Source organism: Astyanax mexicanus, chromosome 14, assembly GCF_023375975.1.
Source record: "Astyanax mexicanus isolate ESR-SI-001 chromosome 14, AstMex3_surface, whole genome shotgun sequence".
Taxonomy (NCBI): Eukaryota; Metazoa; Chordata; class Actinopteri; order Characiformes; family Acestrorhamphidae; genus Astyanax; species Astyanax mexicanus.
In genome coordinates, this window is record NC_064421.1 from 15,823,742 (window position 1) to 15,851,686 (window position 27,945).

Below are 27,945 nucleotides of genomic sequence, written 5' to 3' on the forward strand. Positions count from 1 at the left end.
TATACAAAATGGCTTTATTTGTTATACAAGACAATAGCATTTGCATCTTAAATATTGTTTCAGTGCAAGGCCTCAGTGTTAGGGTCATGTTAGCACACATCTTTAGGACATGATTCCTTTTCCTAGAGCTTTTAGTCAGTTCTGATGCAGCAAAATGCAACACAGCTTCTTAATTAAGCCACAAACAGGACATGACAAACACAAATATTCTACAACCCCTTCAAACTAAATTACAATCACAAACCAATAATTTAAAGCTTTCAAATGTTAAGTCTTACCGGTTCTTCCAGTACCTTCCTTCAGTATTTTTAAATATTTTAACAAAGTTCTGTCCACAGTCTATGACAAAGAATAAAACATTTAAAACATATTTAAAATAATGCATAAAACATGTGCATTATTTCACTCTCCATAGCTTAATAGTTACCAAGCAAATAGCTCAGTATAAGACATTTCATGCTTTGACCCATAAGACAGACATGGGAGTTAGTATTCTTAGAGTGGTATTTCAGAGATTTATAGAGGATGTTGTACATTCAACGGAGATATGGACACGTCTCCATCCTTGTTGTCTTTTCTACATCCATGGAGCCATGACTGAGGTTTCTCTCTGTACCTGAAACTAATTGAGAAATGTAAGATTAAAACCATTTAACGTATCACTTAAAAATTATGGCTGTTGTGACTTTTCTGTAATAAACCTAAATGAACGTAGCTTAACTTACTTTGTTTAATTCAGGAAATAGCTCTTGAATTGCTATATCCAGCAGGATGTAGGTTAACTGCAAGAGGAAACCACAAGTCAGTCAGTTTATTACAGCATATTGTATTAAGTACATTCATGGTAGTGCTATGAGTGCTTTACCTGCTTGTTGAGAACTGGCTGCTGAAGGCCATCAAAGAGAAGACGTATTCCCTCAGACTTGGCATCCTCTCCAATACATTTTCCAAATAAATCTAATACAGAAAAGACATTAGTTTCACTTTAACATGATTTTTTTTTTTAGTAATTAAATCTGAGAAATATTTATTTTTAAAATATTAATAGTTAAATTACAAAAAGGTTTAGGGCCAAAAAGAAGGTATACCTCCCCTTTAACAAACATGTTTTAGATCTGCATATTAAATTAAATAATTAGTAAAAATAAAAGTACACAAAAACATGCTGATGTACCTGGAATGTAATTCCTCATTTCCTCAAAAGTCCTCTTGGCTCTTTTTTGCTTGTCTTCTAAAGAGCGTGGATCACTGTTCTCACAGAACACAGCATCTAGAGATGAGAACAGATCACATTCAATAATATCATAACACATACAGCTGTGGGAAATTTTATTCTGATTTTATTAAAAATAATGTGAAAAGAAAATGAAAAATCCACTTGCATTTACATTTATGGCATTTAACAGATGCTCTAATCCAGAGCAATTAACAAAAAGTGCTTCATCATTCACTTGAAATATCTAAAGTTAATGTTGATGCACATCGAATTACTTATTAGAAATGAGCCACAAAACCCTACCGCTAGCAAAAGACGAATCTGTATGTAGATATCACTAAAACTATGCAAGAACTTGACACGATAAATGCAAAATAGAATTTTCTCCTGTAGCCTGTGAAATAGGTAATTCTGCTGAGATATATATTGGGTGTGGGAAATGATTTTTGCATACAGCAAGCACTGCAAAACAAACATGGAGTCAGAATCAGACTTGCCTACTACATCACATCAACACCTGCACTGGATGAGGAGGGCAAAATTAGTGCCAGTGCAACAGAAGGTGCAGGAGGAGGAAGAGAAGGAGGGGGATTTTTCCCTGGAATTAGGTCATATGTGAATCTGTATGTGCTGGCATCTGTTTGCTTTTTGTTTGGTGATAGGTGGTGGCGGTGGTTGGATGGGGGAGGGAGTAGAAACATGCTGTGATAATACTGTTTAATATATGTACACATTTTCCCTGAGCCTGATATAAAGTGATGCAACCAGACATCTGCAAACATTTATAGTGCTTTTTCACCAACGTGGAACAAGCTCTGTTCTAGCTTGCACATCTAATTTTGAGCATTTTTAATGACAGCTCCTGGAACCCAAAATGTTTGTTCCCAGCTGGAACCAAGGAATATTAGGTTATTCAGCATGAACCCAGAGACACTGTTCAATGCCCTCTGCTGATGACATATTCTGGGACGTATTCTCAGTTCCACTGGAGAACTGGGGCAAAAGTGGACCAGTTTGCTGAAAACACCAAGGTTCTTATAAGACTGAACATAACCAATTCAAGAACCAAAGTTATTTTAATTGAAAAGTGCTATTTGAGGCAGGGTAATTTCTTTGGGTTTTACTGGAATTTGTTAGGTTGACCTTCATGCTGTAGGAAGGAAAATAGTGGAGACCTATGCCCTCTGCTGGCTGCATAAAAACATTTACAGTCAAGACAATTTTGATAGCAGATTAAATATCATTTAAAAATGTTGCAAAATGACTTGAAAATATAACGTATGAAAATATAAGCAAGGCAGCTTTGAATACAAAATAATATTTGAATATTCTGCTGAGACATAAAGCTGTAAAGCATAAAAAACAACTGAACTGACAGACACTTTCCAATAATGAATTCAGATACTTTAAGTTTCACCCACTGCTAATGCAGATGTTTAAATGCACACACAGCTTGTCTAGTCCCTAAAAAGAAGCAATGCTAATAGAATAAGACACTCTGGATCTAATAAACATGAACCTATTGGCACCATGCCTAATGTCAGGTATGGGCTAGAAGAGGTATAAACCATAGGCCTTCCCTGGAGAGTAGAGAAGTCATTCTTTAATACCTTAATTTTCAGAACAACAAATAAATGAGCAGGTGTCCTAAAACTTTGATCATACAGAGCATGATTAGTACGATTATTTTTCCAATCTTTTATGTAACTGTCATGTAAATAATTTACAAATTGCAGGTGATCTGACAACTTTTTTGAAGTAATAAGAATACTAATAAACATTAATCTTTGGCTATGTTATTGTATTTGATATTTGGTACCTCTAAGCAGAGTGATGAGTGAAACCACACGATGCTCCTGAAAAACCTGGTTTAGTTTGTTCTGCAGGTAATAATCCGTGTACGCCTCAAGTGTGTTCTTGAAAAGGATGCGCCCACCCATCAATAAGTGATGCAGCCAGTCAGGTATATGGAACACTACACGACCTGACAATAAAAAGTAGAAAAGAACATTAACATCGATAAAACAGTTAAAGATAATTATCAGGTGTTGATGAGGATGTGGTAAATACATGACCCAGCCCCTACAATAGCACGCTCACTGCCCACTCACCTGGGGCTGATCAAGCTACATGTAGGGCATAAAAAGTGTCAGTTTAGCCACCACACACAGGAGAGAGCAAAAAGACTGGAGATTAAGTACAAACAGGAAACAAAAAATTGCATATCTGGCTCTATCCTATGTTAACTACCAGGTTGTGGTGGACACACCCTTTCCCAAAGGGCTGTACCACACATGCTACAGTTTCAGCGCTTTTCTAGCTAAACAGCATACATACAGAGAGAACATATATACTTTAAATTTGGGTCTGACAATCTTAATCACCTTTCTCTTACCTACAAACATTAAGTAGTCATACACTCCTTCCACAGTGATCATCTCCATAAAGTAATTCTGGTTGTGCCTCTTCTCCATGTTCTCAGAGCGGTTTGCGTTGTTTTTGTACAGTTCATTGAAAAGCTAGAAAAAAATGGATTCAATTCAATATCAAAATGTACAAACTTCAGGTGGAATATGATACAGGTTCACTGTACAGTAAAGAAACTAGCCTTTTTGTTGTTCTCAGATGTGGGACTGAGAATAGTAAGCTCAGGCCGACTGGGCTTGGGCTTTGGTGATTCGCACGAGTTGAAGAAAGCCTGAATGAATGGCTCTAGATGCTGCCCTTTCTGAGTGATGGAAGTAAATATACCAAATACATCAGGTAAAAAAAGAGGAGGTTACAAATAAAATACTGGTACTGGGAAAATAAAAAAAATCAACTAACCTCCTTGATCAGTTTGCTAGGCACAGATTTGATTATCTTGCCTGTAAGGGTAGATAAAACAGGTTTTATTAGAGGAAAGCCATATTATTCTATTTAATTTTTATTATTTTAATACAAGCAGTTGTAAAAAGGATTAACTTAGTCATCCACAAAAAGACACAGTACCAAGATTGACATCTGGCAACATCTTGTCATGGAATTGGGACTCCATGCTGTGAGGCGAGAGGAAGTCTGCCAAAAGCTGGCTGTTACTCAGTTCAGGGTGCTGCAGAAGTTTCTAAGATAAACAGAAAAGACACAAATTGTACATTTTAGTGCTCACATTTCCAAATGATTGCAGACAACTTGTTCATCCAGCATTTCTTCAAAAATCAAGTGTATTAAGAGAGATGGTCTCTGCTTGAATGAAGTAAGAGCCTCAACTCTTTTGGGAAGGTAGTGGATTATTGTTATAAGAATTTGACTACAATAAGCAACTAAGCCAAAAGATACCAGTAGATTATGTACATGGGATGATTAGTCCTGGATGTTAACTCATCCCAAATATACATATTAGCTCTATAACGTCTATCATTTCAGAACTGGGGGGTTTTATATCCCTCTAACTGATGCTTGGCACTTGTCATGGTGACCTAAGCTGCTTTTTAGTTCTATTCTGTTCCATGGAAATTATACATACATTCACATGACAAAAGCCATAGGACAGCAGTAGACAAATGGTCATGAAAAAAGTCATTTGGGGGACGGCTTGGGAATGCCCACAGTTGAAGTTGTGAGGTATTTTGAGTGAGGCTGACCACTGGCAAAGACAGTGCAGCGGCTATAATTCTTCATGTGAATAGACAAGAAGCAGAAGGTCTTATGTGCATATCCCACAGGTCAGTGTAAGGTTTTTAGCTTCCATGGTATATATTCTAAAACTCATGGGACGCATGACGCATGTGTTAAAGCTGTTTGTGTGCAAAGCATATGCCTCTTGAGTCAGTTGTATACAATAGATAGGAGTGTCTAAACATTTTTTTAGACATGTAACAGACTTCTGTCTAGACATATGTATCCTCTGTATTATTACCTGTAGATATTCCTGAAATTCCTCACGCTTGGATGTTAAAAACTCATAGTTTTTAGGCCCAATTATCCGCTTGGATGGAAGCTGCGCATCAGGGAACGAGCCTGTTTCAAGATAAAAATCAATAAGACGTGACTGAAGAGAATACAATCCATAAAACATAACCAGCAATTTCACTAGCACAGTACAAAAACCCAAGTAGTCCCTGATAAATTGAGTTGTGCTTACCGTGAAATTCTGTGAGCTTAGATTCAAGAACATAAAACTCAAGGTATCTTCGATACACTGACCAATGCTCAGTTTCGTGGCCCACTGAAAAACAAATGACATAAATAAATATTACAAAATGACAAAATATGACAGTTATCCCTATGGAACTGTAATTACAAGTGGTGTATAAACATTTGACTGTAGTTATCAATTTATAATGCTTGACCTGCTCTTCTGTCATTCCTCTCAACATCAATGCAGTACACCGGAATCCTCTCCTTCTTGATCTCATCATCAAACAAGTCAACATAGGGGATTGTGATGCTCCAAGCAGACAGGTTGCGAGGAGTGCTTGGGGTACTGATGGCCTCCATGGGCAAGTCGTCCTCCATAACCATGATGGCCTCCTCTACCTGAGGGATCGAATAAAAGCAATGCAATTATAGTATGAATGTGTATGCATGTGCATATTCAACATTCATTTTAAATTAGAGTTTTAATAAGGTCAATATATCTATCCTTGTGCTGGATAAAAAAAATGGAGGCAGAAAATGAGTGAAGGACATCAACGAACTTGATCCACGCTGTTAAGAATGTATATATTTCAAAGGCTGTGCATACACCTACAGTATGATTCATAGAAACTAAATTAAATATAAAACAGTATACTACAAATCTATAGAGTTTTACTACAAATCTAGCTTGATAACACTGCAAAATATCTAATAACTACTCTAACCTAGTAGTCGAGTTGAGGCCCACAAATGATGGGGTTAATAATAATAATAATAATAATAATAATAATAATAATAATAATAATAATAATAATAATAATAATAATAATAATAATAAATATAGCCGCAAGCGGCAATCATCGGGTTCAAGCACCAACTGGCACAATGGTGCATACTAGAGCATTGAATGGTGATGTGTGAAAGGTCTAATATGATTGGAGATGCCCTGTCACATTAAGAGATTATCAGAAGTTTTTCACCTGTTATTAATGTTGAGCAGAGGCCTTTCAACCTGATCAGTGCTAAAATTCACATACAAATCTATTGAACTTTGTAGGATATTCATCAAGTGAGTTAGAACCAGTCAAAAGGTGTCTACATGTTATTGGTATTGATCAGGTGGCTTCAACCAGAATGTTCACAAAGTGATGTTCAGATTGACCTTTTAACCTGTGCAAAACAAGCTGATCTGTTTGACCAAACAAGTTTAAATTAACACAAAGGAGTGCATTGTCTGACATGACATGTAATAACAATGTTATTCTAAATCTAGTTCTGAATTAAATGGTGCTTCATCAAGCACCAACTGGCACAATGGTGCCTACTAGAGCATAGGATGGTGATGTGTAAGAAGGTCTAACACAATTGGAGACACATTTGTCTCTGTCACATTTAGAAATGATCAAAAGTCTTTCACCTGTTATTAATGTTGAGCACGGGCACAAAGGAGTGAATGTTCTGATATGACATGTAATAACAAAGTTATTCTAAATCTAGTTCTGAATTAAATGGCGCTTCATCAGAGTGATATTGTACAGAGGTCTTTAACATTGTGAGATTAGAGCAAATACTGCAGAGTTACAACAATTTATGTTAAAAATTCCAAGGACGCTCAGATTTTTTGATGCCTGGACACTATTGCATGTGAAATTTTCCCAAATGTTTTTAATGAATATTTACCTAGAGAATCTACAGTGTGCAACAAGACCGAAATGGAGGTGATAGGCCAAATATCCAGAGAGTAGTTTCAATATAGCTATTTTCAAACAATTAGCAATTATAAATGAATAAAGCACTTTTTGAACATAGTTGTAATTACAAATTTGTCAGAGCCACTGTACTAAATATGGCAAAAACAATTAGATGTCAAAATAGTACAGTATGATTGACATATACTAGTTTTTTTGGAACAGCGCCCCCCAGTGGGCGGATTGTTTCAGCACTTTGCAGGTCACTACAGTGTCTCCACCTGAACATAACTCCAAGTCTCATCCAGATTGGGCAACATTCAGCCTGCCAAAAATGTCTGCTGAATGCTGATTGGCTGATGGTGTTCAGCCATGTTGATTGATTAAGTTGCCCTTTGAACATCCTTTAGAGGCTGTATGAAAGATTTTGCATGCAAAGTTTCAGCTTGCTCGGTTGCACGGTTGCTGAGAAACAGTGTTCCAAATTTAACTGTTGGAGTGAATGGGGCATATATCCGGAAGGACTAATTTGCATATGGCGGCCATATTGTTTACAAATTATAACTTTTTCTTATTGAATATTGAAGCGCATGCTCTCATGAGTATTTTGATACCAAACATGCCAGGATTGGTCAAAATTCCTAGGACTAGTTCGCAAAAGTATGTTTTGCATATTATGCAAATTAGCAAAAAATCTATATAGACGGAAGTGCATGGTCCAAATTGGTATTGACCCAAGGAATCCAATAAAAAAAGAATTTTGAATGTAGGTCTTATGGTTTTTGAGTTATTGAGAAAATTGTGAAAAATGAATTTCGTTGTTTATAGCGCCACCACTTGACCAATCCGTACTATTTTTGTTGTCCTCCGAGATGCACTGATCCTACATCTACCTACCAAGTTTCATTTCTCTATGACTTACGGTTTAGGCTGCACAACTGCTTTTTCAGAGGAAAAAGAATAATAATAATAAATATAGCCGCAAGCGGCGATTTACGGGGTTCGAGCGTTACAGGCAAAGAGACCCCTGGAGGCCAGTTAGGCTTAAAACATGTTGCCGGTTGACCGGCATCGCCAAACTGGATGAGGATGACCAGCATGACCGTGAAGACCAAGCTAGATTACCAGCATGACTAATCTGGATGACAAACTTGTTGACCATATTGACCAAGCTGGAAGACCATAATGACCAAACTGGATGACCAGCATGGCAAAGGTGGTTGGCCAGTATGACCAAGCTGGAAGACCACCATTACTATGAGGACAAAGCTGAATGACCAGCAGAACCATAATGACCAATGTGAATGGCCAGCATGACCAAGCTGGATGGCCAGCATAACCAAGCTGGGTGACCAGCGTGACCATAAAGACCATAATGGCAATGCTAGATGAGTGGTGTGAGTAAACTAGTTGAAAAGCATTGATAAATTGAGCTGTAGTGTTCATCAGGTTTTATGTGGTGTCTTACTGCACTCTAGTGCGCATTTGGTGAAACAAATTCAGTTCTTAAATTGAAAAAACACAAGGCATAAAAAGGGCAAATAAATAACCCGTATATAGTATATAAGTTTTGACCTGATTAACATTCCGCCTGTTAAAAGCTTGCTGGAATGTGATTGGCTAATAGTGACCACAAAAGTGTCCATATCAAATTTTCATTTTGTGTACCATTAGTGCATTAGTGCCATAGATGATAATTGGCTAGGATGACCTTGATAGCTTGTATGGTTCTAGAGAAACAGCTATCGAGCATTGGCCTCGCCCCCTGGGGGTGTATGTCTACTTAAACTGACAGGGTATCTGAGAATCATGTAATGATCAAAGGACTGAAGTGGTATTAGTGTCAGGTTAAGCATTCAAAAGTTATAAGTGTTAAAGACATTTCACTGCACCATGGTAGAACTCATTTGCATATGGCGGCCATATTGTTTATAAATGTAAAGATTTTTTTAATAATCATTGAGGAGTAAGCTCTGCTGAACTGTTTGATACCAAACATGTCATGATTGGTCAAGGATCCAAGGACAAGATCTCAAAAGTAGGTTTTGCATATTATGCAAATTTAAAAAAAAAAAATAAGGGGGTGGAGCATAAACAAGAATGACCCAGGCGGCTGACCAGCATGAACAAGAAGGATAAATATGTTCAATTAAGCAAGACAAGCAAGATTGAATAAGTTCAGCAGAGCTTTAATTTAGAATAATTCACCTGTAGCTGTTTCACCAAATGACCACCAGAGCGCAGCAAGAGACCACATATAACCTGCTGGAAATCTATCACTCTATCAGAAAGACAAAACATTCCCTATCAGTGTGTTTCTATTTATTAAAAAGAGAAGAAAAGTCCGATTGGGCTCCAAATTGGTATTCATGATCAAGTGGTCTGTATATACATGTATGTAAATTTGTGTGTTGATAGGGTCAAAGGTTCCTGACTTCTGACCATTTAGGTTTGAAAAAAGTGATAATACAGGCTTATGGCCTACAAAATGGCTGTTGCTCTTTGGCCATATTAGAGGCAAAAAATATCTGATTTGGCTCAAAATTTGCAATCAAGATCACAATATCAGTCTATATATGTATGTCAATTTCTGTGTCAATAGGGTCAAAGGTTCCTGACTTCTGTCCATTTAGATTTGAAAAAAGCGATAATACAGGCTTGAGGCCTACAAAATCGCTGTAGTTTTCCAGCCGTTGTAGAGGCAAAACATGTCCGATTTGGCTGAAAATTTGCAATCAAGATCAGATTATCAGTCTATATATGTGTATAAATTTGTGTGTTGATAGGGTGAAAGGTTCCTGTCTTCTGTCCATTTAGGTTGGAAAATAGCGATAAATAGAATAAATTGAAAATATTTATTTTTTCACTGTAGAGCCTACTGAAGACTTATTTGGCTCATACTTGGCACATGTACTTCAAATGTCATTGTTAATTAGTAGCTTCAACAGTTTTGGCATGTTTTAAACTTTGACAGAGTTTTGGCCAAATAACTCTGAAAAGGCTTTCACGTACATGTTTGATCAAGGTTTATGGGCCTCAAATAGTTAAAATGTCAAGATTTTTTTGATAATTATTTACCTACAGGGTCTCAAGATTGCATCAAGATCAAATTTGTTTTGATTGATTAAGGACTTAAAGACAAGTTCGAAAAGAGCAATTTTTACTCTTTTGCCAACTGATGAAAATCTTTGCATTTTTGGTAAACACATGTAATTACAAAGTTGTAAAGGCTACAGCAAAGTATACAAATAAAAAAGAATAACAAGCCTAGGCCACTTGTACCTTTAGATATAACTGATTTTCTGCTATAGCGCCCCCTTGAGGCCAATCAACGCCATATTTTAATGGATGATAGAAGGCCCTGAGATACATGTAGGGTATAAGTATCGTCCTGATTGGTCATTGTTTAGCCTGTCAAAAGCTTGCTGGAATCTGATTGGCTAATAACGATCGCAAAAATTAGCATATCAAATTTTCCTTCTGTAAAACATTAGGACATAGGCCATAGATGATACTTGCCAAAGGAGAGCTTCATAGCTTGTACGGTTCCTGAGAAACAGATTTTTAGCTTTGGCTCCGCCCCCTGGGGGCGTATGTCTACACAGATTGACATGCTACCTCAGAATCATGTTGGCATCGTAGGTCTAAAGTGGCATTAGTGTCGGTTTAAGCATTCAAAAGTTACAGCTGTTAAAGTAAATTTGGGTGTGCCACGGTAAGATTAATTTGCATATGGCGGCCATATTTTTTGCAAATTTCAAGATTTTTTTAATAATTATTGAGGTTGGGACTCTGCTGAGTTGTTTGACACCAAACATGACAGGATTGGTCAATGACCCTAGGACAAGTTCTCAAAAGTAGGTTTTGCATATTATGCTAAATAGCAAAAAATCTAAGTGGGCGGAGCTTAGTGGTTCTATTGACCTTTTTGATTTGCCATTAACCAAGGAATCATATAATGCAAGAATTTTTGCTCTAGCTATCAGGGCGTAGGAGTTACGAGGCCAAACGCGTTGACCTTCGCCATAGCGCCCCCTTGAGGCCGATCGGGCTCATCTTTTGAATCTGAGTAGCGGTGAGAAGTACTACCATATGACCAAGTCTCAGCCCTGTAGGCCTTACGGTTTCTTCTGCCCAATCACTTCTATGGCAGAAAAAGAATAAGAACTATAATAAATATAGCCGCAAGCGGCGATTTACGGGGTTCGAGCGTTACAGGCAAAGAGACCCCTGGAGGCCAGTTAGGCTTAAAACATGACCAGCATGACCGTGAAGACCAAGCTAGATTACCAGCATGACTAATCTGGATGACAAACTTGTTGACCATATTGACCAAGCTGGAAGACCATAATGACCAAACTGGATGACCAGCATGGCAAAGGTGGTTGGCCAGTATGACCAAGCTGGAAGACCACCATTACTATGAGGACAAAGCTGAATGACCAGCAGGACCATAATGACCAATGTGAATGGCCAGCATGACCAAGCTGGATGGCCAGCATAACCAAGCTGGGTGACCAGCGTGACCATAAAGACCATAATGGCAATGGTAGATGAGTGGTGTGAGTAAACTAGTTGAAAAGCATTGATAAATTGAGCTGTAGTGTTCATCAGGTTTTATGTGGTGTCTTACTGCACTCTAGTGGGCATTTGGTGAAACAAATTCAGTTCTTAAATTGAAAAAACACAAGGCATAAAAAGGGCATATAAATAACCCGTATATAGTATATAAGTTTTGACCTGATTGACATTCCGCCTGTTAAAAGCTTGCTGGAATGTGATTGGCTAAAAGTGACCACAAAAGTGTCCATATCAAATTTTCATTTGGTGTACCATTAGTGCATGGGCCATAGATGATAATTGGCTAGGATGACCTTGATAGCTTGTATGGTTCTAGAGAAACAGCTATCGAGCATTGGCCCCGCCCCCTGGGGGGGTGTATGTCTACTTGAACTGACAGGGTATCTGAGAATCATGTAATGATCAAAGGACTGAAGTGGTATTAGTGTCAGGTTAAGCATTCAAAAGTTGTAAGTGTTAAAGACATTTTACTGCACCATGGTAGAACTCATTTGCATATGGCGGCCATATTGTTTATAAATGTAAAGATTTTTTTAATAATTATTGAGGAGTAAGCTCTGCTGAACTGTTTGACACCAAACATGTCATGATTGGTCAAGGATCCAAGGACAAGATCTCAAAAGTAGGTTTTGCATATTATGCAAATTTAAAAAAAAATTAAGTGGGTGGAGCATAAACAAGAATGACCCAAGCGGCTGACAAGCATGAACAAGAAGGATAAATATGTTAAATTAAGCAAGACAAGCAAGATTGAATTAGTTCAGCAGAGCTTTAATTTAGAATAATTCACCTCTAGCTGTTTCACCAAATGACCACCAGAGCGCAGCAAGAGACCACATATAACCTGCTGGAAATCTATCACTCTATAAGTAAGACAGAACATTCCCTATCAGTGTGTTTCTATTTATTAAAAAGAGAAGAAAAGTCCGATTGGGCTCCAAATTGGTACTCATGATCAAGTCGTCTGTATATACATGTATGTAAATTTGTGTGTTGATAGGGTCAAAGGTTCCTGACTTCTGACCATTTAGGTTTGAAAAAAGTGATAATACAGGCTTATGGCCTACAAAATGGCTGTTGCTCTTTGGCCATATTAGAGGCAAAAAGTATCTGATTTGGCTCAAAATTTGCAATCAGGATCACAATATCAGTCTATATATGTATGTCAATTTCTGTGTCAATAGGGTCAAAGGTTCCTGACTTCTGTCCATTTAGATTTGAAAAAAGCGATAATACAGGCTTGAGGCCTACAAAATCGCTGTAGTTTTCCAGCCGTTGTAGAGGCAAAATATGTCCGATTTGGCTGAAAATCAAGATCAGATTATCAGTCTATATATGTGTATAAATTTGTGTGTTGATAGGGTGAAAGGTTCCTGTCTTCTGTCCATTTAGGTTGGAAAATAGCGATAAATAGAATAAATTGAAAATAGTTATTTTTTCACTGTAGAGCCTACTGAAGACTTATTTGGCTCATACTTGGCACATGTGCTTCAAATGTCATTGTTAATTAGTAGCTTCAACAGTTTTGGCATGTTTTAAACTTTGACAGAGTTTTGGCCAAATAACTCTGAAAAGGCTTTCACGTACATGTTTGATCAAGGTTTATGGGCCTCAAATAGTTAAAATGTCAAGATTTTTTTGATAATTATTTACCTACAGGGTCTCACGATTGCATCAAGACCAAATTTGTTTTGATTGATTAAGGACTTAAAGACAAGTTCGAAAAGAGCAATTTTTACTCTTTTGGCCACTGATGAAAATCTTTGCATTTTTGGTAAATACATGTAATTACAAAGTTGTAAAGGCTACAGCAAAGTATACAATTAAAAAAGAATAACAAGCCTAGGCCACTTGTACCTTTAGATATAACTGATTTTCTGCTATAGCGCCCCCTTGAGGCCAATCAACGCCATATTTTAAAGGATGATAGAAGGCCCTCATATACATGTAGGGTATAAGTATCGTCCTGATTGGTGATTGTTTAGCCTGTCAAAAGCTTGCTGGAATCTGATTGGCTAATAGCGATCGCAAAAATTTGCATATCAAATTTTCCTTCTGTGAAACATTAGAACATAGGCCATAGATGATACATGCCAAAGGAGAGCTTCGTAGCTTGTACGGTTCCTGAGAAACAGATTTTTAGCTTTGGCTCCGCCCCCTGGAGGCGTATGTCTACACAGATTGACAGGCTACCTCAGAATCATGTTGGCATCAAAGGTCTAAAGTGGCATTAGTATAGGTTTAAGCACTCAAAAGTTACAGCTGTTAGAGTAAATTTGGGTGTGCTACGGTAAGATTAATTTGCATATGGCGGCCATATTGTTTACAAATTTCACAATTTTTTCGATAATTATTGAGGTTGGGACTCTGCTGAGTTGTTTGACACCAAATATGACAGGATTGGTCAATGACCCTAGGACAAGTTCTCAAAAGTAGGTTTTGCATATTATGCTAAATAGCAAAAAATCTAAGTGGGCGGAGCTTAGTGGTTCTATTGACCTTTTTGATTTGCCATTAACCAAGGAATCATATAATTCAAGAATTTTTGCTCTAGCTATCAGGGCGTGGGAGTTACGAGGCCAAACGCGTTGACCTTCGCCATAGCGCCCCCTTGAGGCCGATCGGGCTCATGTTTTGAATCTGAGTAGCGGTGAGAAGTACTACCATATGACCAAGTCTCAGCCCTGTGGGCCTTACGGTTTCTTCTGCCCGATCACTTCTATGGCAGAAAAAGAATAAGAATAATAATCAGAACAATTACAATAGGGTTTCTAGCACTACGTGCTCGAACCCCTAAATATAGCCGCAAGCGGCGATTTACGGGGTTCGAGCGTTACAGGCAAAGAGACCCCTGGAGGCCAGTTAGGCTTAAAACATGTTGCCGGTTGACCGGCATCGCCAAACTGGATGAGGATGACCAGCATGACCGTGAAGACCAAGCTAGATTACCAGCATGACTAATCTGGATGACAAACTTGTTGACCATATTGACCAAGCTGGAAGACCATAATGACCAAACTGGATGACCAGCATGGCAAAGGTGGTTGGCCAGTATGACCAAACTGGAAGACCACCATTACTATGAGGACAAAGCTGAATGACCAGCAGGACCATAATGACCAATGTGAATGGCCAGCATGACCAAGCTGGATGGCCAGCATAACCAAGCTGGGTGACCAGCGTGACCATAAAGACCATAATGGCAATGCTAGATGAGTGGTGTGAGTAAACTAGTTGAAAAGCATTGATAAATTGAGCTGTAGTGTTCATCAGGTTTTATGTGGTGTCTTACTGCACTCTAGTGCGCATTTGGTGAAACAAATTTAGTTCTTAAATTGAAAAAACACAAGGCATAAAAAGGGCATATAAATAACCCGTATATAGTATATAAGTTTTGACCTGATTAACATTCCGCCTGTTAAAAGCTTGCTGGAATGTGATTGGCTAATAGTGACCACAAAAGTGTCCATATCAAATTTTCATTTGGTGTACCATTAGTGCATGGGCCATAGATGATAATTGGCTAGGATGACCTTGATAGCTTGTATGGTTCTAGAGAAACAGCTATCGAGCATTGGCCCCGCCCCCTGGGGGGGGTGTATGTCTACTTAAACTGACAGGGTATCTGAGAATCATGTAATGATCAAAGGACTGAAGTGGTATTAGTGTTAGGTTAAGCATTCAAAAGTTATAAGTGTTAAAGACATTTTACTGCACCATGGTAGAACTCATTTGCATATGGCGGCCATATTGTTTATAAATGTAAAGATTTTTTTAATAATTATTGAGGAGTAAGCTCTGCTGAACTGTTTGACACCAAACATGTCATGATTGGTCAAGGATCCAAGGACAAGATCTCAAAAGTAGGTTTTGCATATTATGCAAATAAAAAAAAAAATTAGTGGGTGGAGCATAAACAAGAATGACCCAGGCGGCTGACCAGCATGAACAAGAAGGATAAATATGTTCAATTAAGCAAGACAAGCAAGATTGAATAAGTTCAGCAGAGCTTTAATTTAGAATAATTCAACTGTAACTGTTTCACCAAATGACCACCAGAGCGCAGCAAGAGACCACATATAACCTGCTGGAAATCTATCACTCTATCAGAAAGACAGAACATTCCCTATCAGTGTGTTTCTATTTATTAAAAAGAGAAGAAAAGTCCGATTGGGCTCCAAATTGGTACTCATGATCAAGTGGTCTGTATATACATGTATGTAAATTTGTGTGTTGATAGGGTCAAAGGTTCCTGACTTCTGACCATTTAGGTTTGAAAAAAGTGATAATACAGGCTTATGGCCTACAAAATGGCTGTTGCTCTTTGGCCATATTAGAGGCAAAAAATATCTGATTTGGCTCAAAATTTGCAATCAAGATCACAATATCAGTCTATATATGTATGTCAATTTCTGTGTCGATAGGGTCAAAGGTTCCTGACTTCTGTCCATTTAGATTTGAAAAAAGCGATAATACAGGCTTGAGGCTTACAAAATCGCTGTAGTTTTCCAGCCGTTGTAGAGGCAAAACATGTCCGATTTGGCTGAAAATTTGCAATCAAGATCAGATTATCAGTCTATATATGTGTATAAATTTGTGTGTTGATAGGGTGAAAGGTTCCTGTCTTCTGTCCATTTAGGTTGGAAAATAGCGATAAATAGAATAAATTGAAAATAGTTATTTTTTCACTGTAGAGCCTACTGAAGACTTATTTGGCTCATACTTGGCACATGTACTTCAAATGTCATTGTTAATTAGTAGCTTCAACAGTTTTGGCATGTTTTAAACTTTGACAGAGTTTTGGCCAAATAACTCTGAAAAGGCTTTCACGTACATGTTTGATCAAGGTTTATGGGCCTCAAATAGTTAAAATGTCAAGATTTTTTTGATAATTATTTACCTACAGGGTCTCAAGATTGCATGAAGACCAAATTTGTTTTGATTGATTAAGGACTTAAAGACAAGTTCGAAAAGAGCAATTTTTACTCTTTTGGCCACTTATGAAAATCTTTGCATTTTTGGTAAACACATGTAATTACAAAGTTGTAAAGGCTACAGCAAAGTATACAACTAAAAAAGAATAACAAGCCTAGGCCACTTGTACCTTTAGATATAACTGATTTTCTGCTATAGCGCCCCCTTGAGGCCAATCAACGCCATATGTTAATGGATGATAGAAGGCCCTGAGATACATGTAGGGTATAAGTATCGTCCTGATTGGTCATTGTTTAGCCTGTCAAAAGCTTGCTGGAATCTGATTGGCTAATAACGATCGCAAACATTTGCATATCAAATTTTCCTTCTGTAAAACATTAGGACATAGGCCATAGATGATACATGCCAAAGGAGAGCTTCATAGCTTGTACGGTTCCTGAGAAACAGATTTTTAGCTTTGGCTCCGCCCCCTGGGGGCGTATGTCTACACAGATTGACATGCTACCTCAGAATCATGTTGGCATCATAGGTCTAAAGTGGCATTAGTGTCGGTTTAAGCATTCAAAAGTTACAGCTGTTAAAGTAAATTTGGGTGTGCCACAGTAAGATTAATTTGCATATGGCGGCCATACTTTTTGCAAATTTCAAGATTTTTTTAATAATTATTGAGGATGGGACTCTGCTGAGTTGTTTGACACCAAACATGTCAGGATTGGTCAATGAGTTTAGGACAAGTTCTCAAAAGTAGGTTTTGCATATTATGCTAAATAGCAAAAAATCTAAGTGGGCGGAGCTTAGTGGTTCTATTGACCTTTTTGATTTGCCATTAACCAAGGAATCATATAATGCAAGAATTTTTGCTCTAGCTATCAGGGCGTAGGAGTTACGGGGCCAAACGCGTTGACCTTCGCCATAGCGCCCCCTTGAGGCCGATCGGGCTCATCTTTTGAATCTGAGTAGCGGTGAGAAGTACTACCATATGACCAAGTCTCAGCCCTGTAGGCCTTACAGTTTCTTCTGCCCAATCACTTCTATGGCAGAAAAAGAATAAGAATAATAATCAGAACAATTACAATAGGGTTTCTAGCACTACGTGCTCGAACCCCTAATAATAATAATCAGAACAATTACAATAGGGTTTCTAGCACTACGTGCTCGAACCCCTAATAATAAGAAGAAAATTCTTAGCAATCTTCGGTGCTTGAACCCTAATAATAATAATAATTATTATTATTATTATTATTATTATTAATATTATTATTATTATTATTATTATTATTATATTGAACACATCTTTATTAACTTTCCTAAAGCTGACCCAAATCTGTACAAATCCAATCCGAAGAGAAACTTTCCAAGGTGTCTGTGGGTGGGCCATGGGGGGATCTAGGATTTAATGGAACGGTGCTAACTACTAAGACTACACTAAATAATAATTTTGCTGTCCATAAAAAGAGTGCATCCCCATTTGTTTACATTTTAATATTCCTTACATTAATGGGCCAATAAACTTAAAAAGTTATAACTTGGAAAAATGCTTGGAAACATTGACTGTACATTAACTTATTTTCTTTATTGGGTAAATTGTTTCTTTATTTTGCCAAGCTTGTAAAAAAAATAGGAGATGCTTAGTTTTTTTGGACAGCAATGAGAAACAAAATAAAATTATTCAAACCGCTTTTGAACTTCAAATATCAGGAGTGGAGCTGCTGAAAACACGGTTAAATCAGCAAAGGGAAACATAGTCATTATAAGGCTCTTTCTATAAACTAAAATTAGTGCCTTATCAGTGGACTGCAATCTTAATCACTCAGTAAATCTGAAATGCTTTTAGCTCTGGTATATCTGACCAGGTACAACACAGAAAAGCTAACTAACCATATCATCCTCTCCTTCTGCGAGTCCATAAGAGGGCAGCATGGCCCCTTCCATGGTGGTGCTCTTGAAAACTCCCTTAATCTTACTGCCAATGCGGCTAATCCCAAAAGACTCTCCACGCTTCGACGTATTCCTGAACAGAGCACACATTTACACAATCACAAACACGTATAGAAAACTTCCTATACCATAATATGTATGGTAGATGTAGGGAACATAGTTTACTCAACTGCACATGCACTAGTAATAGAAACTTAAAGCAGCATTATGGATAATTTGTATTTTTTCTTAGGAAAGGTTACACAGTACAGTGGGCAGACACCCCGTTCTCAACTTTACAGTCTGTAGAGCATTAAAATGATTTTGAAGCAGTTTTGAAGGTAAAAATGCTACATAATGTGTTTTAAGTGCACAGCTTAATTCAACAGTGCATTACTCAAACAGATTTCATATAAAAATCCATTTGATTCAGGTTCCATTTTCCAACTCAAATCATCCAGCAGATGGCAACAATACAGATGTACAGCAATATGCCACAAACAATGAATGGTTTAAAGATGAATCAAAGTACAGAACACACACACACCAATGCACATCTGCATACTTTAAAGAAAATATTAGAAGAAAATGAGCATTTGTCTGCAGTGAATGACAAATTCCTCATTAAGAAAACACACTGTGGAAAGGGAAGGGTTTATAAATGTTCAGGCATGACATCAGAAGAAGCTGGCCACTGTGATAAATGTACACCTACATACTCAAAAATAAAAGTGCTTCAAACAGTACTCAGAGTAATGACATAGAACCATTCCATTAAGAACCATGTTTGTATATAATAGTGTTAAGAAGCGTTTAAAGATCTGACTAATCTTCTTCACTTCTAGTAAAAATTCTTCACCTGTATTAAGCAACAATACAAAAAGAGTATTTCAAAACATTGTATTTTTTGCATTTCATGTAAATTTCTAGCCACGTCATGTACAAGCATTTTTAGTGGCATCACTTTGGTTTTAATATAATGTAATAATGAAAACTTCTGAGTGACTATGTTGTGCCAAGGAATTGAAAAAGGCTGCGTGGCATTGGCATAGGGGTGTGCACCTCCACTAAAAACAATGGAATATTTAATTCAAGGGTTGTGTGGTACTGCGCAGCCTTGGCCTTAAGATGCACTTTGAGCCACAACTAAAGGACATGCTTTACACATTCATTTCTGGACAAGCTGAGAAATTAATATTACAGAATTGCACACACACACATTATTTGGATAACGCAGTGCAATAGCCAGTGTTCTAAGTGCACATGGCAGCTATAGAGATCTTCAAAATCCCGAATCTGAAGTAAATAATTATTTTACAGCATTAATGTAAGCATAATTTAAAGCACCTTCATTTTCAAGAGTGTACAGGCACCAGCACCATACTGTAGAATGTCATTGCTTTTAATATGGCCATCATGCTGAGATAACCACACAGGGACACACAGGGACAATGGGAATCATTAGGGCCCACACACACAGGGCGATGGAACTTGTGACGGACCCCGACTTACTTTAGCGCTGAGGCGCGCCAGGCATTAGAGCTGGATGGAAGGGTATGAATGGATGAAAACTGAGGGGAAACAGTTGTGGGTGAGGAGCCGGGGGAGATGGATGCAGACTCAAGGCTGAGAGTATAGTCCCAGTCAGCAGAGCTTGAGCCCACAGATGAATGCAGCACCGAAGTGTGGACAAACACACACAAAGCATAGCCCATGGTATGAGAGAGAGACAGACAGGATTAGGTGAGGGGGCCAGTGTCGTTGCGCAAGGTGTTGCAGAAACTGACGGACGTTCTTTCATTGGTTCATATTTCATTAGGAGCTTTTAGAAGAGGTCTGCTGATCATATGGCTTTAAAAATAAGCTCTATTACAGGCATGTTCATTTAAACAGGTATCTCTCATTTGTACACTCATACAGTCAGTTGCTACAGTTAGAATATGACAAGACAATTTGCACAAAATGAGGCATTCAAATTTAAATCAGCTCTGGTGGCCAAACATTTTTATGGCACAAAATTCCACCATGCATTACAATTCATTTTTATATCTCAAACATTAAAAAAGCTGAGGCTACTGCTTTCACAGCACATGCCTCAGGAATTGATAAGGCTGAAGTTCTATCAATCTACACAGTAAAACTGTAAAGTAGTAGCAACTTTAAATAATACAATTATGGATTACAGTGTTTTTTCTTAGTTAACTTAATTCAGTTTAGCCAGTTTAGGATCCTGTCCATATACATGTACATATCTGTGTCCAGAAAACTACATTAAGGTACAGTGCAAACCTGCAAATTTAACCCAACAAAACACTATCTAAGTAGGACACACCCAGTGGGAAAGGTGTGAGTTTTACTTATCTATGTTGCACCCCCTAAACATATGACACACCCTAATGATTACAATATTTCATTGTAACAACTCATTATTCACATTCGTTCACCTCAACACAAAGTATTCCAAAAAGTGTGTATCTCAGTACTCATTTGGAAAAGGTTTGGCCTTATCAGAAGTTTCTGTAGTATTAGGGTTAAATTGTGTTTTCATGTAGTGTAATTCCACAGCTTTAGAGTGGTGCAACAGTCTAACTGCCTGCCCATCAACTATGAGGAGATCATAAGCTCAAATCTCAGCAAGGGTGAATACATCTTAAATCATTTGAATTTTAGCTGCACCACATTTACTAAGGTTTAATACATATTGAGTTGACTCAAGTATTATTAGTATTATTGACCGAACAAAACAATTTTGACTAAACTAAATTGAGTTACCTGAAAAACACAAATCAATAACTTTAACAATTCAAGTTGGCCTTACTTTACATTTTCTACAGTGTACATTCTAGCAAATATCTTGCGTGCAGCATTACGTGGACTGTGGAGTGCTACTGGTTGAGCATGATGCCGATGGCATACTCACCGGATGTCATCCAAACTCACGCTATTTCTGAAATAATGGGCACAAGGAATTACAACTGGCCTCTAACACTAAACCCCATGATTAAAACACAAATTAAGACAAAATTATGTATGGCTACAGAGGAAAAAAGTGTGAACATTTAAGTTGTGTACTGTTAAGATTAGTAAAACATTTAACAAACATTCAGTGAACAGAATGAGATGACACTGGCGAGGTATGAATACATCAGATAAGTATAGAAAAAGTATCTTTAACACATTTGGCAACAAGAATTCAAAGCTCAGCCAGTGCATTCTGTTGGAGTGGAGGCCAAAAGTCTTGACCGACAACATACAAAAGAAATGAAGAGCAAACTCAATATGACTGGTAAATACTTCACAGTTACTTTATGACTCGTAACTAAAAAAAAAGATCAAGCAAACCCCAGAGTACCCACCTGCTAAGTCTGGAGTTTCTAGTTGGGGATTCAGCCCCTCTCAACAGCTGCCTGAAATACTGTAGCAGAAACAAAAATGTATGATCAGTATCCTACTGTATACAATGCCACATTCATCCAAACAAGACATTCCAGACTTTATCCTTCAAATCTCTCAGAGCTGTAGGCTCAGTGAGACAGCGCTAAACGCCTGGCACTGGTCCAATACAAATTCATTAGACCAGTCATGTGGTAAGAGGTGACTCAATTAGTGGTGAATGTGTGTGGTATAGAGGTCAGTAAGTGTGTGGAAGTGTCAGTAGGGCATGACCTTCCTTCATTACCTCATCACTGTGGCAGAACATGGGAGTAAAGACATTCTCCAACAGGGAGAGCACATGCTCATAGGCTTCAAACAGACAGCGCATAGTCTGCAGTTTCACAACGCCTGAATACGGGCCCTCTGCGACTGGTGGGAAGAGAGAAGCGGTCAGGCACAGGATTAAACAAACTTTTTATTTATTACGTTTGTGAAATTTCAATTCCTGACTGTCAAACCTACACAAAATGCACACTGTATACTTCTATTTAATAGTTTAACAGTAGAATTACAATGTGTTAGTGTTACAATGTGTCATCACAATGCACAAATGCAACCAAACACCTCATAGAGATCCATTGTGTGGACTGCAAAGAATATATATACAATAAAAAAACTAGTATTTTTTGCATTATAAGGCACGCTGGATTATAAGGCGGACTATCAATACATTTCTATTTTCTGGTCTATTTTCATACATAAGGCACTGGATTATAAGGCGCATTTTATGCAACACTAGTAACTAGTCGTAGGAACAGGGGTGTCGCCATGTTTTCTTTCTAAATTCAATTAGAATTAGCAACAGGCTACAGGCTGAATAGTGAAAGCACTTAGCAGCTAATGCCAAAACTGCTGGAGAACTAAACTGAAACTCCTGTATAACTCTGTACTTCAGCTCCGGATTATAAGGTGCACTGGCAATTTTTGAAAAATGTAAGAATTTAAAGTGCCTTATAATAGGAAAAATTCTGTATATCCACAAGCAACAAAGTGAAAACTTACTGTTTTTAATCTCCTCCACAATAAAAGGGTCAAACTGGATTTTGTCAACGCTCTCATCCAGGCAGTATGTTTCATATATCTTCCTCACCTCCTCATGCAGCATTAGCTTTTCAGCATCAGACAGCTCTGGGCACAGGATCTTATCATTAAATTCCTCTGAAAGGTGCAAAAAAAAAATGCTACATGAATTAAAACCCACACACAAGATCTGCAGACATGTGCAACTGACTTTTTAAAACTGCAGGTAGCTGCATGTGTCTGTGAAAACCCACCCACAGTGAGGCAGAACTGGAGCACATGAACAGCTCCTTCTTGCTTGAGGAAGTTCATGAAGCGAAACAGCAAGTCCTGCTGCTCCCGAATCTCTTTAAGTTCAAGCTTTAACCCCTGAAAAAAAAAAAGATATACAGTAAATCTAGTAAAAAAACATCTATAGACAGTATTTAATCTAACAGAAGCACAATAGACATTTTTTTACTGTTGATTTTGGACAAAACAATTAACATTCAATTAAATTGTACAATGTAGAAAGTAATTTTAAAACATATGAGAAGGAGTGTTTCCAAATGTTTGACTGGTACTGTATTTCACAAAGGTTAGAAAACAAACAGGAACTTACCGAAGCTTTCTTATTGCGCACATCTGCATACTTCTGCAGGAACGGGACAAGTGCAGAGGCAGGTTCAGTGGCAGCTTCTGGCTAAAATGGAATATCAGTCATAATTAATACAACAACTATTCAAACACATCATTTATTTGCTCTGTCTTTCAATCTATTCAGGCAGTGTAACATGGTACACACTTAAAAAAAAAAAACATTTTTAAATTCATTTCCAATTTAACTTTAATTACACTGACATGCCAAAAGTCATGGGATAGTAGTATCTAAATTAATTGTAAAATGATACCTCAGGGGACAGCTTGGAAACACACACACATTTATACAATGTGAGGTTTTATCTTGTGAATGAGGCTGACGTGAATCAAACCAAGAGGTCCACATATTCAAGAGGTCAACAAGAGGTTTTCCTTTATTTTTTACTACAGACTATGTCACATGTGATATGTCAACATCCTCAAACCACTCTTTTTTTCCTTTCAAATCTTCTTAATTATATTATGTTGCTGTCTCTGAACGGTACCACCAGGTACTGTGTGAAAAGTTCTCTAGAAATAAAGCATTATTACTACTATTATTATATTGTATATATTATATTATACTACAGCAAAATAACCTTACTGGAGAGTTGTCGATGAAAATAAGCAGTAAGTGGTTCACAGTGTCCTAAAGAGAAAAAAGGGATGACAATTTAGATCAATGATTTAAAACACAATAAAGGAACAGTCTAGCTGTATATTGGCACTCACAGGATCAGCCAAGTAATCCATGGAGGGAAGGAAAACAGAACCAGCAAGAACCTCTTTTATCAGAAGAGTGAGAGATCTGGAAGAAACACAGGCATGCAGAAACCGGATAGAAAAAGAAGAAACACCCAAGAAGAATAAACAGAAGCACTACGCAACACTTATAGCACATAACAGAGCATCTTCACCTGCAGTCAGTGCCTTTTGGGGGTAAGATGTATGGAAAGAGCATCTCGGTTAGTTTGCGCAGGTAGAGCAACTCATCTCTTCTGCTGCGTAATGCCACATGCAGGTCTGGACCATACTCCTCTAATGCAGCCTGCTGCAGATACTCTGAGTTCTTTACTAAAACAACAAAAAAAACACAAAAAACATTCAACTATCACTATCACTATAATAAGAAAAACTCCACAAATAAAAAAGAAATGTCTGAAAATATGAGGGAAGCTATTTGATGCGCTATGAACACCCCACCAGTGCAAAACCTGCAGAAATTCAAATTTTATTTAAATTTCTTAAGCTGCTAAATGCATTCTTTAGAATAGGTGCCACAAACATTTGAACATATGAGTGCAGAAAAACATGCTTTTAAACACTTCACATTTCACTATTGCGGCAAACAATTCTGACCCTGAATATTTATTTAGGATTGTGTATTACACATCTCTTACAAACACAAATAACCTTCTTTATATTTTAGCTGTTTAATTATGCAAAAATTTTGAAAAATCAAGGTCAGTGCACTTTTGGTCATTTATTGGTATCTAAGCAATTGATATGTAGAGTTCTAAAAAAAATCAAACCAAGCTGAACTGCTTGTATTGTTGTATCAGGAGTGGCATAAAGTTATCCAAAAGCAGTGTATAAGACTGATGGAGGAGAACATGCGTGAAGATGCATGAAAACTGTGATCAAAAAACAGGGTTATTCCACCAAACATTGATTACTGAACAATATTACTTGTTTTCTTTGCATTATTTGAGGTCTGAAAGTTTTGCTTTTTTATTTCAGCATTCTCATTTTCTGCAAATAAATGCTTTAAAGTAAAATATTTTACTTGGAGTTTGGGAGAAATGTTGACCATAGTTTACAGAATAAAACAACAATGTTAATTTTACTTATACTTTTTTTATATTAAACATATACCTATAAATAGTAAAATCTGAGAAAATACAGAGCTGTATTTGTATCTGTATCTATGCAGAGTTTTTCATGTGACTGATTACCTTTTTGTCTTGCTTTGGCAATAATTTCAATGTGTTTCATGGCAACTTTTAGCAGTTTGAGTGTTATGAGAGATGGAATATCAACCTGCAAAGCAAAAAACAGGGCCTCAATTAAAAGTGCAGAGCAAACAACAAAAACATCTTACATGTTACCTTAACCTAACTTGACCTAACTGATGGGCTTGCTTTATTAACTGACACACCTTCATATCCAAAAACCTCATACTCAAACATCTGTCCACAAACCTACAAGAAAAAACATCTTAAAAGAATACATTACTCTTTGAGCTCGGCGGACCAACACCGCAGCAACAAACCGCAAGGTCACTCTGAGTTCATCCACAAATGCCTCATCATCTGTAATATCCCTAGCAACCAGGATTAGGCCAATCAGGCACCATTCGTTCAATAAAAACAGCCATGTTTTAGTAAGTGAAGAGATAAAAAGAGATAATGGAGAGTACAAACCTGTACCATGGATAAACAAAGTTTTCAAGCACCAGCTCAAGGATCTGAAATAATACGGATCAGATATTCTTACCATTCACAAAATACAACAAAACACTTATTTCAAATTTCAAAAGAGTCATGTCCTCAAACCTCTGAAAGAGACGCGTCCACCTTGGAGTGCACTTTTAAATCTAGCCATGGCTGATAATTTTCAAGGAGCAATGTTGGTCTTACATAAGAGACAACACAAAAAGTCACCTTTTTGTAATGGTGTAAAACAGTCAAATGTATTTTTTTATTTAAAAAATTAATCAGTAGAAGTTATTCATATTTTACCTGTGTCTTTTGCATTTTACTTTACCACAGACAGCACAGCTGTGAGCCAAAGGAAACAACTCTTGCAGTTCTGGCTGTAAAGATGAATAAATCAGAGTGAGATACAACTCTGTACTAAAACCAAAGTTACAGGCTGAGTTATTAAGAGCTGTAATGGAGACGTGGCCTACCCTTTTCTTTGGTTTAACAGTTATCAGGATATTTGGGAGCAGTGTTTCTGGCCCTAATGAGCAATAGAAGGTAACCACACCAGCTAAGAATGACCAGAATAGGATGATAATGTGAAGATACCTGAAACAAGAAAGTCATAACAAACACATAATCAGCTAATAGTCAATACAAAGACTGCAGTTTACACACTAGAGGGTAGAGGCCAAAGGTAACAGTAAGCCAAGGTAAGCAGAAACAAGTTGCAGAAACCTATTTATAACCATAATATTTTTACCTCAATTCCAAGTACATTAGTAAGGAAAGGAATTATTATTAAGGAATTAGTACTATTAAGTTAATATTCAGTTGTAATTCAGTTATAACAATATTCTTGTCAATAATTTAATAAAAAATATACTACTGAAAATAAATCCATGTTGCGAGCGTTGAATAGTCCAGTGATCTAAAGCGCTGCCACTATAATTGGGAGATTGCTTGTTCGAATCCCGCTCATGCAGCTTGCCATCAGCAGACAGAGCCCTGAGAGAGTACAATTGGCCTTGCTGCCTTTTTATGGGTAGATGGTGCTCTTTCCCCTAATCACTCCTAGAGTGATGTCAATCAGCACAAGGCATCTGTGAGCAGATGTATCAGAACCGAGTCGCTGTGCTTTCCTCCAAACGCGCTGTGATGCAGTGCTGTATCAGCAGCAGTTTGAAAAGTGGTGGTGGCTGACTTCACATGTGTCGGAGGAGGCATGTGATAGTCTTCACCCTCTTTGTGTTGTGGCATCACATTTGATGGGGTATATACAGCTGAGTAAATTGGGGAAATAAAATTCACAAACAATTGGCCTAGCTAAATTGGGAGAAAAATAGAAGAAATTAGAAATAATCCATGTTAAAGTGAATTAATGTAAGTATAAGACAGTGGGGTGCAGGTGTATTACCTGTTCAGCAGGACAGTGCAGAGGAGCAGGAGGATGAGCAGAAAGCAGAAGACAGGATACTGCCGGCCCACCTCTCTCATCAGCTCCACTTTTAGCCGCACTGTCCCCAGAACCGCCCTCAGTGTTGACATGTTCAGAGCTGGAGAAACATGAGAAATAAATTGCGAGTCGTTTCTTTTACAGGTATGTCTCTATCTGCAGTTACAGTTGTAGCGGGGGTGTAGCTGAGGGTCTCTTACCGGACTGAAGGCTCCTGCAGCGGCAGCAGCAGCAGCAGCCCCACCATCCGCTGCTCGAGGTTGTGTTTGTGCGGTTCTGTAAGAATCAGTGGGTTTGTAGGCTGGGCATCATTACATTTTATTAAATCCCGCTTTAAACAGAGAGTAAACAGAGCGCTATAAGCGCGTCTAAAACCCGCAGACTCAAAGCGTGATACGCTTTAAAACTGAGCCATAACAAACACTCGCGTCTGGCCCTAAACTGACGTCACCTCCGGTGCTCTGTACACGCCCCTCCCGAGAACCGCTATTTTCATTATGACCATTATTATTACTGTTAGTATTATAATTAGTACTA

General features: G+C 37.7%; 1 protein-coding gene across 5 annotated transcripts; it reads right to left on the reverse strand.

Annotated features, from left to right (window-relative positions):
• On the reverse strand, nucleotides 1-27,864 carry LOC103025420 (sorting nexin-14). Of its 5 annotated transcripts, XM_022673062.2 has the most exons (31): nucleotides 27,609-27,864; nucleotides 27,370-27,508; nucleotides 26,441-26,561; nucleotides 26,271-26,344; nucleotides 26,085-26,163; nucleotides 25,953-25,996; nucleotides 25,765-25,852; nucleotides 25,485-25,569; nucleotides 24,447-24,603; nucleotides 24,262-24,337; nucleotides 24,134-24,178; nucleotides 23,513-23,593; nucleotides 23,166-23,280; nucleotides 22,894-23,049; nucleotides 22,136-22,260; nucleotides 21,813-21,871; nucleotides 21,377-21,403; nucleotides 19,969-20,109; nucleotides 18,418-18,550; nucleotides 5,548-5,734; nucleotides 5,340-5,423; nucleotides 5,115-5,215; nucleotides 4,208-4,319; nucleotides 4,043-4,083; nucleotides 3,825-3,944; nucleotides 3,612-3,735; nucleotides 3,036-3,200; nucleotides 1,175-1,270; nucleotides 866-957; nucleotides 726-782; nucleotides 1-622 (listed from the first exon to the last, which is right to left on the reverse strand). In XM_022673062.2, the coding sequence occupies exons 2-31, from the start codon at nucleotides 27,498-27,500 to the stop codon at nucleotides 578-580; spliced, it is 2,961 nt and encodes a 986-aa protein (XP_022528783.2). In that variant the 5' UTR covers nucleotides 27,501-27,508; nucleotides 27,609-27,864; the 3' UTR covers nucleotides 1-577. The 5 variants fall into 5 exon arrangements, with proteins under 5 accessions (XP_022528783.2, XP_022528784.2, XP_022528785.2 ...); XM_022673063.2 differs by lacking the exon at nucleotides 21,377-21,403; XM_022673064.2 differs by lacking the exon at nucleotides 19,969-20,109 and having other exon boundaries at nucleotides 27,609-27,863.
• Nucleotides 27,865-27,945: the final 81 nt, after the last annotated feature.